Source organism: Elephantulus edwardii, unplaced genomic scaffold (assembly GCF_000299155.1).
Source record: "Elephantulus edwardii isolate Elephantulus edwardi_28Jun2011 unplaced genomic scaffold, EleEdw1.0 scaffold00214, whole genome shotgun sequence".
NCBI classification, from domain to species: domain Eukaryota; kingdom Metazoa; phylum Chordata; class Mammalia; order Macroscelidea; family Macroscelididae; genus Elephantulus; species Elephantulus edwardii.
This window is the reverse complement of record NW_006399964.1, coordinates 2,373,602-2,385,959: the sequence shown is the minus strand read 5'-3', so window position 1 is coordinate 2,385,959 and position 12,358 is coordinate 2,373,602. Positions and strand designations below refer to the sequence as shown.

At 41.7% G+C, this 12,358-nt stretch overlaps 1 protein-coding gene and 1 pseudogene across 1 annotated transcript in view; both read right to left on the bottom strand.

Moving 5' to 3' along the window:
- CNST (consortin, connexin sorting protein) overlaps positions 1-12,358 on the bottom strand; it is a 121,414-nt gene that overhangs the window by 11,866 nt on the left and 97,190 nt on the right. Inside the window, exon 11 of the mRNA XM_006897740.1 lies at positions 4,942-5,077. Within this exon, the coding sequence (XP_006897802.1) occupies positions 4,942-5,077 (136 nt within the window). The remainder of the gene's footprint in view (positions 1-4,941; positions 5,078-12,358) is intronic.
- Positions 9,437-10,149, bottom strand: LOC102848883 (annotated as a pseudogene).

The window sequence follows — 12,358 nt, the reverse complement described above, 5'->3', positions numbered from 1 at the left end:
TGTAAGCAGACACTAGTAATTGGAACATGGAATGTGAGAACCATGAATGTAGGAAAATTAGAAATTGTTAAGAAAGAAATGGAGTGCATAAATATTGACATACTAGGCACTAGAGAGATGAGATGGACTGGTATGGGGCATATCGAGTCAGATGATCATATGATATATATTACATATGATATACAGGGTTAAGTACACTATTAAAATGAATGCCTCCTGGTTTGGTTAGTTGGTGATTTATTTTTTATTTCTGTCTCTCTTTTTAAGAATATGGTGACTGCAGCGCTCTCCCGAGTCAGACCCGCACAGCTGGCGAGCCTTGTGTTGCCTGGTCCTGGACCTTGCCCTCACCTCTTTGACACCTTTTCATCCAGATGTCTGAGGAGGTGCACCATGGAGAGGAGGAGGTGGAGACCTTTGCCTCTCAGGCAGAGATTGCCCAACTCATGTCTCTAATCATTAATAGGTTCTATTCCAACAAGGACATTTTCCTTAGGGAGTTGATCTCCAATGCTTCTGATGCATTAAACAAGATGTTCTATGAGAGCCCAAAAGAACCTTCCAAGTTGGACAAAAAAAGTGACATCATCCCTAACCCCCAGGAACATACTCTGACCCTTGTGGACACAGGCATTGGCATGACCAAGGCTGATCTCATAAATAATTTGGGAACAACTGCCAAGACTGGTACCAAAGCCTTTCTGGAGGCTCTGCAGGCTGGTGCAGACATCTCCATGATTGGTCAGTTTGGTGCTGGCTTTTTATTCTGCATATCTGGTGGCAGAGAAAGTGGTGTCACTACAAAGCACGTGATGATACGCAGTATGCCTGGGAGTCTTCCGCTGGGGGTTCCTTCACAGTTGGTGCTGACCGTGGTGAGCCCACTGGTCGGAGTACGAAAGTCATTTTAAAGAAGACCAGACAGAGTACTTAGATGAAAGACGAGTCAAAGAAGTAGTGGAGAAGCCCTCACAGCTCACAGGCTCCCCCATCACCCTCTATGTGGAGAAAGAACGAGAGAAGGAAATCAGTGACGGTGAGACCGAAGAGAAAAGTGAGGGAGAGGAAGATAAGGATGATGGAGAGAAGCCCAAGACAGAAGATGTGGGTTCAGATGAGGAGGATGACAGTGGTGAAGACAAGAAAAAGAAAACAAAAAAAAAAAATAGGAAGAAATAAATTGATCAGGAAGAAATGAACAAGACTAAGCCCATTTGGACCTGGAATCCTGAAGACATTGCACAGGAGGAATATGGCGAGGTCTACAAGAGCCACACTAATGACGGGAAGACCGCTTGGCAGAGTATCTGAACTCCATCCGTGGTGTGGTTCACTCTGAGGATCTGCCCCTCACAGTTCTCGTGAAATGCTGCAACAGAGTGAACCACACCACGGATGCAGTTCAGATACTCTGGTGTCAACTCATCACAACTGTCCATGATGAACACATGGCGAACATAAACTTTTCTTCCTGTTCTCAAAGAAATCAAAGGGAGCCCGGCGAGGAATAAAGAGCAACGTCCTGAACTCCAGCTGGCCCTCTGTTGAGAAGGGCTTGACTGCCAAGCGGTCTTCCCATCATTAGTGTGGCTCTTGCATACCTCACCATATTCCTCCTGTGCGATGGCTTCAGGATTCCGGGTCCAAATGGGCTTAGTCTTGTTCAGTTCTTCCCGATCAATGTACTTCTTCCTTGAAGGTCGTGTGCAGAAACATCGTCAAGAAGTGCCTTGAGCTCTTCTCTGAGTTGGCAGAAGACAAGAGAACGACAAGAAATTCTATGAGGCTTTCCCTAAAAACTTAAAGCTTGGAATCCATGAAGATTCTACTAACCGGCGCCGCCTTTCTGAGCTACTTCGCTGTCACACTTCCCAGTCTGGAGATGAGATGACTTCTCCCTCAGAATATGTGTCTTGCATGAAGGAGACCCAGAAGTCCATCTATTACATCACTGGGGAGAGCAAAGAGCAGGCGGCCAACTCTGTTTTTAGGAACGAGTGCTCAAGCAGGTCTCTGAGGCTGTGTATGTGACTGAATTTGTTGAAGAGTACTGTCTGCGGCAGCTCAAGGAGTTTGATGGGAAGAGCCTGGTTTCTGTCACCAAAGAGGGCCTAGAACTACCTTAGGATGAAGAGGAGAAAAAGGAAATGGACGAGAGCAAGGCCAAGTCTGAGAACCTCTGAAAGCTCATGAATTTTGGATAAGAAGGTTGAGAAGGTGACAGTCTCCAATAGGTTTGTATCTTCACCCTGCTGCACTGTGACCAGCACATATGGCTGGACGGCCAAGATGGAGTAGATCATGAAAGCACAGGCGCTTCAGGACAACTCGACAAAGGGCTACATGATGGCCAGAGAGCACCTGGAGATCAGCCCCAGTCATCCGATTGTTGAGACGCTCACACAGAAGGCGGAGGTGGACAGAATGACAAAGCTGTGAAGGGCCTGGTGCTGCTGCTGTTGGAAACTGCACTGCTCTCTTCTGGCTTCTCCCTTGAGGAGCCCCAGACTCACTCCAACCACATATACCGCATGATCAAGATGGGCTTAGGCACTGATGAAGATGAGGTGACAGCTGAGGAAGCCAGCTCCTGATGAGATTCCCCCCACTGGAGGGTGATGAGCATGCATCCTGCTTGGGGCAATTAGATTAAAAGTTCCTACTGTAACAGGTCCCATCTCCCCTGTATCGCATCCCTGTGGCTCCCACAGCAGCTCTGAGTCTCTCTCTCCCACCTGGCTCCATCTGCTGACAGCTAGTATTTTCTGTGCTGGCCTGTGTGTGAGGCAGGATGCAAGGGCCTCTGGCCTCATTCCCTTCCTCAACAATGAGGTTGGAAGCTGTGTATTTTGAGTTTTCTTTGTTTATTTTGTCCTGAAATTAAAGTATGCAACATTTTATTAAAAAAAAAAACAAAAACCCAAACCAAAACAACCCACCAGAACACAGTGACTGCAAACTTTAGGTTATACTCCTACTGGACAGTGTTGATTTAGAGGAAGAGGACTCAGTGGTCAGTGAGATTTTGACAGAAAGGGAGGCTCCTTAAAATGTTACATAAGCTGCAGATATGAGGAATAAACCTTCCTTATTATGAACACGTTACATGAAATTTTTTTAATTCTCAAGATGACTTCATACATGGTCTTCACATGGGTTTTTACATGGTCTTCAGTTCCGCAAGAGTTATGTTAAGATTTCAGGCTCCTGACACAAGGTCAGGGGTTTGAATCCTTCATGCGGGAAAGGCAAGGCAGTCTGTCCCCGTAAGGTTGACAGCCTCAAACACCTGACAGAGGGGCGGTGCGAGTCAGGACTTATTCGAGTGCACAGGCTTTCAAGGTGCTCATGTCTTTCTTTCTATCTTTTTTTCTTTTGGTTTAACGCCACCCCTCTCCCTCTCACCTCCAACCTTGCTGGATAGACTGTATTTTTATCTGCAAGATGATAAAATGCAATCTTTCACATGACGTGGCCCCAAGTAGCTACTTCGATGAAATAGGAGACTGTGAGTCCTAAATCCATTGGGCAACTTTTCAGTGCAAACTGGAGCTAAAAAAGAACTGAGCACTTTATCTGGGGGAGACAGACCCATCCAAAGTGCTGAGGTCAGATGGGAATTACGAGCCATTTCCACGGCTCCTTCCATCAGATTAGAACTGTGAAAAGGCAAAATTATTTATTATCATTTTGTGAAATGTTCAGAAAGAATATCTGCATATTTATACCATTATTTTATAAATGTAAGTAGGTTTTAATTTTTTTTTTTTTATGGAGTGTGGAAGCTGTGTGAGAAGCAGTATGAACAGATTCTTGGCCATATTCCATTTACCTCATTCACTTAGGCCTTAAGCACTTAACTTAAGCAGGCACTTCTCAAGGCACCACCATCTGCTACCTTAAGTATAAACTCAGGAGGGAAAAAAGACCACAGCTGCTCCAAACTGGTAAAGCCAGCACCTACAGAGACATCTTTAATCACACAGTCAGGAAGAAATGTGCTTGTAATCTGTGATTAAAACAAGCTTGGAAGCAGGAGTGGCATCCACTTCTGAAATAGCTTGTCTCCGGAAACTCTATGAACTTGGAGAAATGATGAAAGTTATACAAGTGTTCAGGGTCACTATGAGTCATCTATGACTTGACTTAATGACGACGACAACAACAACGAGAGAGCTCTACTGGCCTAGTGGATAGAAAGTTATACTACCAAGTCAAAGGTGGGTGATTTTAATCTGCGGCCCTCAGGCCTGGTTTTAATTGTTTTTGGTCGAACATTCTTCTAAGTGGCATAGCACTGGTCTGTCCATTTGCTGTACAGAGGTGACTCGTGGTTGCTGTGATGCTAAATACTGTGAAAATGATGTGTCAAATGCAAGAATGGTTACCCGTGGTGGACAGCGTTTGGTGGAGCTCCCCAATTAAATCAAGCTTAGAAGCAGGAGTGGCATCCACTTCTGAATAGCTTGCCTCTGGAAACTCTATGAACGTGGAGAAACTACGAAAGTTATACAAGTGTTCAGGTCTTTCATTCATAGGGTCGCTATGAGATATCTATGACTCGATGTCACTTAACAACAACAACAACAATCCACAGGTATTTTCTACATCAATGAAACATAATAATTGGCTATTCATTTTTTAAAAAGACAAAAAGAGACACACAAACACAAGTGTAAAACAAGAACACTGACATGAGTTTTCAACATTAAGGGACTATTTGTGGCACAGAGAAGATAGAAGTTGAATTCTGCAACTTTCTAACTTAAGGAAACAAAAGATTAATAGATAATTTAAGAACTGATAATAGCTTAATTTCCTGTTTTTTTCTCTCACAGAAGACAAAGCAACAAACATTCTATGTCAAACATCATACAAGAGCTAGATCTGTCAGTAAATGCTGGCCGCCGACGCTGTGCTCCCTCAGTGCTGAGCACTTACCTTGATCCAAGTTCTCGTCTATTTCCTGGAACCTCACTCTTCGCTTGGATGGCTTCTGCTGCATTTGGGATGGCTGACTTCCTGCAGTGTCACTCCTCTTCTTTAATATGGAGACTAAGCCTTCAGCAGGAACGATCTGCCACAGATTTTAAGAATCATCTGTTACATGATGTCACTACGTATCAATGATATTTTAAATGAGAGGTTAGAAAGATGAATTCAACAGGTATCTGAGCTTCTTTTTTAAAATATTATATTGGTTTGCTAACAGAGTTCTTATACACTGTGTTTTATACAACCATTCTCATGCATTATGTTTTAGAAACTCAATCACCATTGAACCTTGCCCAGCATTACTCAATCTTTTCTGGTTCCCACTGGATCCTTCCCATTTCCTTCACGTCCTCCCTCCACTCACCACACTGTGCAACCCTCTGGTTTCCATCCCTACCAATCCTCACCCCTCTGCTCCCATACCTTCCCCTTTTGAGTCCCCATAGATGTTTTACTAGTTATCCTATTTTATGTCTTAAAGGGCATCTGAGTTTCTTTTTTGTAGTTGTCCAACTGCTACAGGGGTAGAAAGAAATCACAATCATCAAACTGCAGTAGAAAAAACATTCACTTTTATGCGAGTGACTGGCAAATACGCAAGTCTAAAACACTGGTTGCTTTTCTAAGCCCTCAAATTTGACTACAGGGACAGGTAGTGTGACACTCTGCAGTAGAATTTTAACTTCTCTGCTTTGTAGCTTAACTTCTCTGTTGTTGTTGTTATGTCCTGTCAAGTCAGAAGTGACTCAGACAGGAGGTGACCTTCCTATTTTCAGAGGCTGTAAATCCTGCAGGAGGACACTGTCCATCTTTCTTCTGTGGAGCAGCTGGAGGACCCAAGCCGCATGTTTTTGGGCTGCTAGTGTTAAGTCCTTATCACCAGGCCACCAGAGGGCATCTAAAAATGACCACTTAGGGATCCTCTTGGCTCTCTTGAGTTTTGCTTTATAAGAGATTTGATTCATCACTGTCTTCCATGTTTTAGCAAGTTTCAGGAAATGAACATGTGAAAACTTCAAAATGAGTGTTGTCCTCCATTTCTCTCAGAAATACGCATTTACTTAAATAACACTCTACTATTATTATGCATGTACTTAAATAATGTTCTACTATTAAGGAACACTTTATGAACTGTTCGTGTAGAACTATTCTAGAGTGAGTTTACTCTGGAATTGCATTTGATTCTCATTATTCGTGATCATGTCCAATAGTCATTTTTTAAACAAAACTCACTGCTGTCAAGTTGGAACCAACTCCCAGCTGACGCTCCCAAGTGTTTTCAGAGGCTGTAATCACAATGGAGGAGACTGTCCATCTTTCTCCTGTGGAGCAGCTGGTGGATTCGAACCACCAGGGAGGTACCAGCTACAGGCCAGCAGCACAGTTCCCTACAGACGGGGACACCGGAACTTCCCTGAACACTGCCTTAAAAATACTAAGCCACTCTTCTTAAGGGACTATGCTTCCATGAGCCTGTGCTCATGACATTTTTAGCCTTTGATTATACCGTGGGCTGTTTATGTTTCTGCTTAAAGACACAGGCCTGATCATAGCCGACCTAAACATGTGTTTTCTCCAGAAGGCACACCAATGACTATTTGTGATAGCACTTTAGTACTACATGCGGGGATCATTTAAACCAGCAAAATCATCAAGGAAACACCAGCATAGAAGTAGGAAGAAACAGAAGATTAAAGGGACCACGAGAAGAATACCTATGTGTACACCAGAGCTGAAAGACACTGTCAACTTGTCAACCCCCCACCAGGGAGCATGTCTACCAAGACATTCCAATTGTTTGCACTCTGAGCATGCTCATGAATGACCACAGAAGAACAGTGAAGACAGATTTGGGGCTTACAACTAAACTTCAGGGGAGTCTGTCAATACTGAGGGGCTGGCAGGCCACAGGGCCACTGCATATTTCTGTAGACAAATGGATCCGAATTAGCCAATCCCATTCCTCTAAGCAATGCCTAAGGCTTTGGCGCCACATGACAGAAATTAATAGCTGTGACAAATACGGCTCACAAAGCCCAAAATATTTACCACCTGGCACTTTACAGAAATATCTGCTAATACCTGTTCAATCTCCTACCCTCACTAACTCTCTCAAGTCTATGTCCTATCCCTTGCTAAAAACCCAAACCAAGAAACCCAGCCTTTCAGAAACTAAGAGATTCCAATGTGCAGAGGCATAGAGAAGGCGAGCTGGTCGAGCCAGGCTGGGGGTGGGGGTGGGCGGCTTTATGCTGGGCTCCGAAGTGACAGACTGACGCTCAGAAATGAATTTGTGAGTTTCTGCTTGCTACTAGCTCTAGGTGATGACAGTGCAGTGTGGGCCCCAAGCACTGTAGATGTCAGTGGCTTGCTCAGGACTGCCTGTCTTTCTCACTGTCACCAAATCGATTGTCTCACAGAGGACCCCTGAGCAGATTTTCATGAGTGTAAATCACATGGAAGAGAGTACTCACTTGCCTCCCACACTCCAACTATGTCACCAGAGTGCGCTTTTATCTGATCAATGGCATAAAATCCTTCCTATAACTTCCAGTTTTAGCCAGCCATCTCTGATAATAGGCTGAGCATAAACAGCACAGATTCTATTAGCTCTTTTTATAACTCAAGGCTTTTAGGGCTGTGATAATTCAATATAGGTTTGGGTTCCCCTGAGAATGGATCTACAGAAGCCATTAATGTAAAAAAAAAAAAAAAATCAATGAGAAGTCAGCAATTTATTATTTTTATAGGAAATGTGTATTTCAGATGATGTCCTTGTTCTCAGAAAATGAAAGTACTTTAGTGACATTCAAATGGTAAATACAAATACACACAGGAAACTTGTGGTTTTTCAGACTTTTCTTTAAAAAGCAGCAGCAGTTAAAAGCCCCTTCACCTGTTTAAGCAATAACAACAATTTAAAAAAAATTCGTTTACAAGGACCTTGCTGAAATGGAAAATTGTTAATAAGATTTATAAAGAGCAAGGAATGGAAAATGGGAATGAACTTAAATCACTATATTATAACTAAAGATGTATCACTACTTTATTTTTCTTTTTAACAAATGTAAACAAACGGAACTTTCATAGATTTATTGTCTATTTTCTCTATAAAATTGAGTCATACACATAACCACCATGAATTCACACATCATGGCAGTTTTCAAATTGTTTTAACTACTTAGAAAAGCAATCCTATAAAGAAGAGATTTGAGGGTGAACCCTGGAGTGGGATTACTGTTAAACACTTAGCACTGAGACAGGAATTTGACTCTGTAAAGTCTAGAAACAGAGATGAACCATTAATCAAGAGGCACTGTACCGAAGGCCCAAGATGCTGAGGTCACCTGGAAAGGCAGCTTTCACAACCTTACAGCTACCCCTGGTACAGTGCTGTGAGGTAAGGCTGCTCCTGCTACAACCCTCATAAAGGAATACAAATCTTCCCCCAAGGGCAAACCTACAGATGACAATGAACTCTGATAACTTTTTGAAAGAAGGAAGTAGTAGAAAGAATATGATAAATTACAGTTGGGTGGGCCGGGGTAAATGCTTGCTTTGATCACCTCAGCCCTTAATTCTTGGGTAAAACCACACCCAATAAACTAACCACACTTCCTTTTTCTTTTCTGTTCTGCTAAACATCTTTTGTTTAGACAGAGCCTGCCTCAGTGACTTTAGTCAGAAAACATGTTCTTTCCAATATTTCCTTTCAGTTTGACTTTCTTTAAAATTTTTAAAAAATTTTAAATGTTATTCTGATTTATTTACAAAGTTTGAATACATTGTTTTTCACAAAAGAGCCTTCCCATTTCCTTCACCCCACCCAACCATCAAATTGAGGGTTTTCTGCTTCCTTTACACCTGCCCTCTGGTTACACTTCCTATAGATGGAAACAGGGCAAGGCTCAGATCCACTATTTATCACGTCATTATGAGTCACAGGCAACTCAACAGCACACACCAGCACCACAGAGATGCAGAATAGGGCTGAGACCTGGCTTAGGCACAGGGGATACAAGCCAAGGAGGAAGCTCACAGGAGGCAAGTGAAAATGCAGACATGAGCATCCATTCATTCTTGTTTTACGCGGAGGTCTTGGAATCCATTCATAGTACAGAAACTACCACTTTGCACGTCAGAATACTCAAACATGAAGGCCTTAAGAAACAACTTCTAGACGTCCTAATCTACAACATCAACAGTCTTCCAAGCATCCTGAAAAATCTATAACCAGGAGAGGATAAAATAGATAAATGGGATCTGTTTTTTTTTTTTAAATTTTAAGGTCAGTTTATTAAGTTCAATGATGAAAGCTATCAGAAGAATATTCTCCTGAAAATTCTTTTTTCTTAGAAAAAAAAGGAAGGAAAATGAAACCGTCTCAGCCCAGCCACAGCTGCTGTGGCAGTCACGCCTCTCCGCAGATGGGGACAGTCCATTAGTCGGTCAAGTCACTCTCTGGGTCGGCAGGATTATAGTCTGGGTCATCCTCATCGTCCTCCAGCTCCAAGTCATCCATTTCTTGGAACAAAGACTCATCAACTTCCACGTTATTTCCAGCATCCTCCAAGAACTGTATATCAGACGTTATCAAGATTATGATCTGTTTCAAATAGCTGTTTCCCTGTTAACTTATTTTTTCCTGCTTGTTCCTCTTCTTTCATCCGTTTCTTTTTAATTTCCAAGAGTTCTGCATCAAACTTGACTTTCCAACTTAGGAAATTTTCAGTTGTAACAGGAGTGCCATGAAAGAGTTGCTTCTCAGCTTCTTCTGCTTCTTTTTCTTTTTGTTTCTTTTCTTCTTCTGGTTTTTATCTGGTCTACTATTTAATTTAATTTTTCTTGCACAGCTGACACTAAAGTAAAGATCATTACCATACCAAGGTTTTCTTCTGCCTGTGATGCTAATAATTTTAAAATATCTGCTAGATTTTCCTGGGAGAATATTTCATAAAGGGGAACTTCATCTGGGTATTTTTCACTATGTGTAAACTTGAGCGTAGTCTGGACAGTTTCATCATTTTCTCCAGCCTCAGATGTCACAGTAATGGTAAAACTGGGTGGCGTTTCTGAGAGTACTGTAAAGGAGTCAGGGTAGATGGACTCCAAAGCCTCCAGCTCGTTGCGCTGCTCCTCTCCGTAATCTGTCATCCTGACCCTCGCTGCTTCCCATGGATCGTCCCGAAGCTGAGGCAGCGCGCTGCGGTGGCCTAAATGGGACCTTCTAAGAATCAAATCCCGATGCACATCCAAAAACTTCTCCAACAGGGTAAAAAGGAAGCCACAGACTGGGAAAAAGTATTTGGTAATAACATGTCAGATAAGGGACTTATATCTAGAATTTATGGATTACTCGAGCACCACAACAAGATAAAGGTAAACACCCCAACTGAAAAATGGGCACAGGATATGAACAGACATTTCACCAAGAAGACATTCAGATGGCAAACAAACACATGAAGAAATGTTCAGAATCCCTAGCTTTAAGAGAGATTCAAATAAAAACAACTACATCATCTCACCCCAGAAAGAACAGCAAAATTTAACAGGACAGCAAACAACAAATGCTGGTGGGGTTGTTAATAAACTGGAACCCTGATTCACTGTTGGTGGGAATGTAAAATGGTGCAGCCACTATGGAAGGCAGTATGGTGCTTTCTCAAAAAGTTGCAAACAGAAATACCATTTGACTCAGCAATTCCACTACTGGGAATATACCCCAAAGAAACCATAACCACCACCCAAGCAGATATATGCACATCCATGTTTATTGCAGCTTTGTTCACAATAGCAAGGAGTTGGAAACAACCCAAGTGCCCATCAACAAATGAATGGATAGAGAAGCTGTGGTATACTCACACAATGGAATGCTACACAGCACTGAAAAAACAAGGAACTCATGCAATATTATTCCAAATGAGTGACCCTGGATGACATTATGCTGAGTGAAACATCTCAGTCACAAAAGGACAAATACTGCATGGTGCCAATTCTGTAAAATGGGGCTGACACAGGGGTGGTATGGGGAGACTGAGAAAAATGGGATAAATTATATATACTGCATTGAAACAGATGAAGGAGAGAACTGTTTAAAAGGCATATATGATCAGGTATTATTGTCATGACATGAGTCCAGAATGAAGGCTGCATAGTGGAATGGACTTGGGGGGAGGGATTGTAAAACAATGAAAGAATTTTTCTTTTACTTTTCAAAGAAAAGAGCGAACTGGTGGGGGGAGGGGTGAGCAGGGAGAAAAGTGCAACAATGAATGAATGGAAATCCAAGATCTCTGTAAATTTTCATTTAAATCAATAATAATAGTAAAAAAGGGGGAAAATAAACAACTTGTGTAGTTGTTGTAATTAGGTGCTACTGAGTCATCTAAGACTCATGACCCTATGAACAACAGATGGGAATCTTGCTCTTCCTGCGCTGTTCTCATGGCCTCTGCCATGCTCAAGCTCACTGTCAGCCACTGCTTCGATCCATCTCCTTACAGGGCTTCCTCTCTTTTATTCATCTTTATCTCATCCAAGGACTGCATCCCTTGATAAGATGCCTTAAAGTCTTGAGATAGAGTTTGACAATGCTGGCCCTAAGGAGGACCACAGGAGAGTTTGCCTTACTTCCAGAGTAGAAACCAAGAGAACGAAGAGAATTATGGTTTGGAGACTGCAGTGTTTCTCAACAGGTTGGAAAGCTGAGTTTAAGGTAGATAGAAATGTGTTGCTTCCAAACTACTCTAAGAGCCATTCTTCTATTTTGTTACTTGTTTTTAACCATGATATCAGCATTAAATGGTTCAGACAATTTTAAATTTAAAAAAATGAAATGAAATTTCCTATTTCAATGACAAAATTCCTTCCCTATTCAAACAAAATATATTAAGCACTCCCATTAAGAGCAAAAAGAATCCAAGTTATAATTATGTAATCATGACTGGTGATATTCTATGGATAACTTGGAAATTAAAAAAAGAAGAAAGAAAAGGAATCCTCTGGCCTAGTTTTCTCTAGTTGCAAAAAGTAATTCTTACAGTAAGTTTCCTTTGAACATCAATGACCAACTGAAATAGTAGTTTAAGAATAATTTGGTTGTGAAAACAAAATTATTTTGCAACACCATTGACCCATTAAATTTTAATATGATAAAGAAGACTTCCAAAGGCATTGATCTTAGAAATGTTTCCTCAAAAACTTAAAGGAGAAAGTGCATATGAAATTTGTATGATGCAAGCTTTACTCAATGCAGACCAATTTCAAGGTCAGGTAAATTTTAACAAGAACACACACTTGGTTTCCAACTAACTTGAGAACTTGTTGTTGTTGTTATGTGCCGTCGAGTTGTTTCCGACTCATA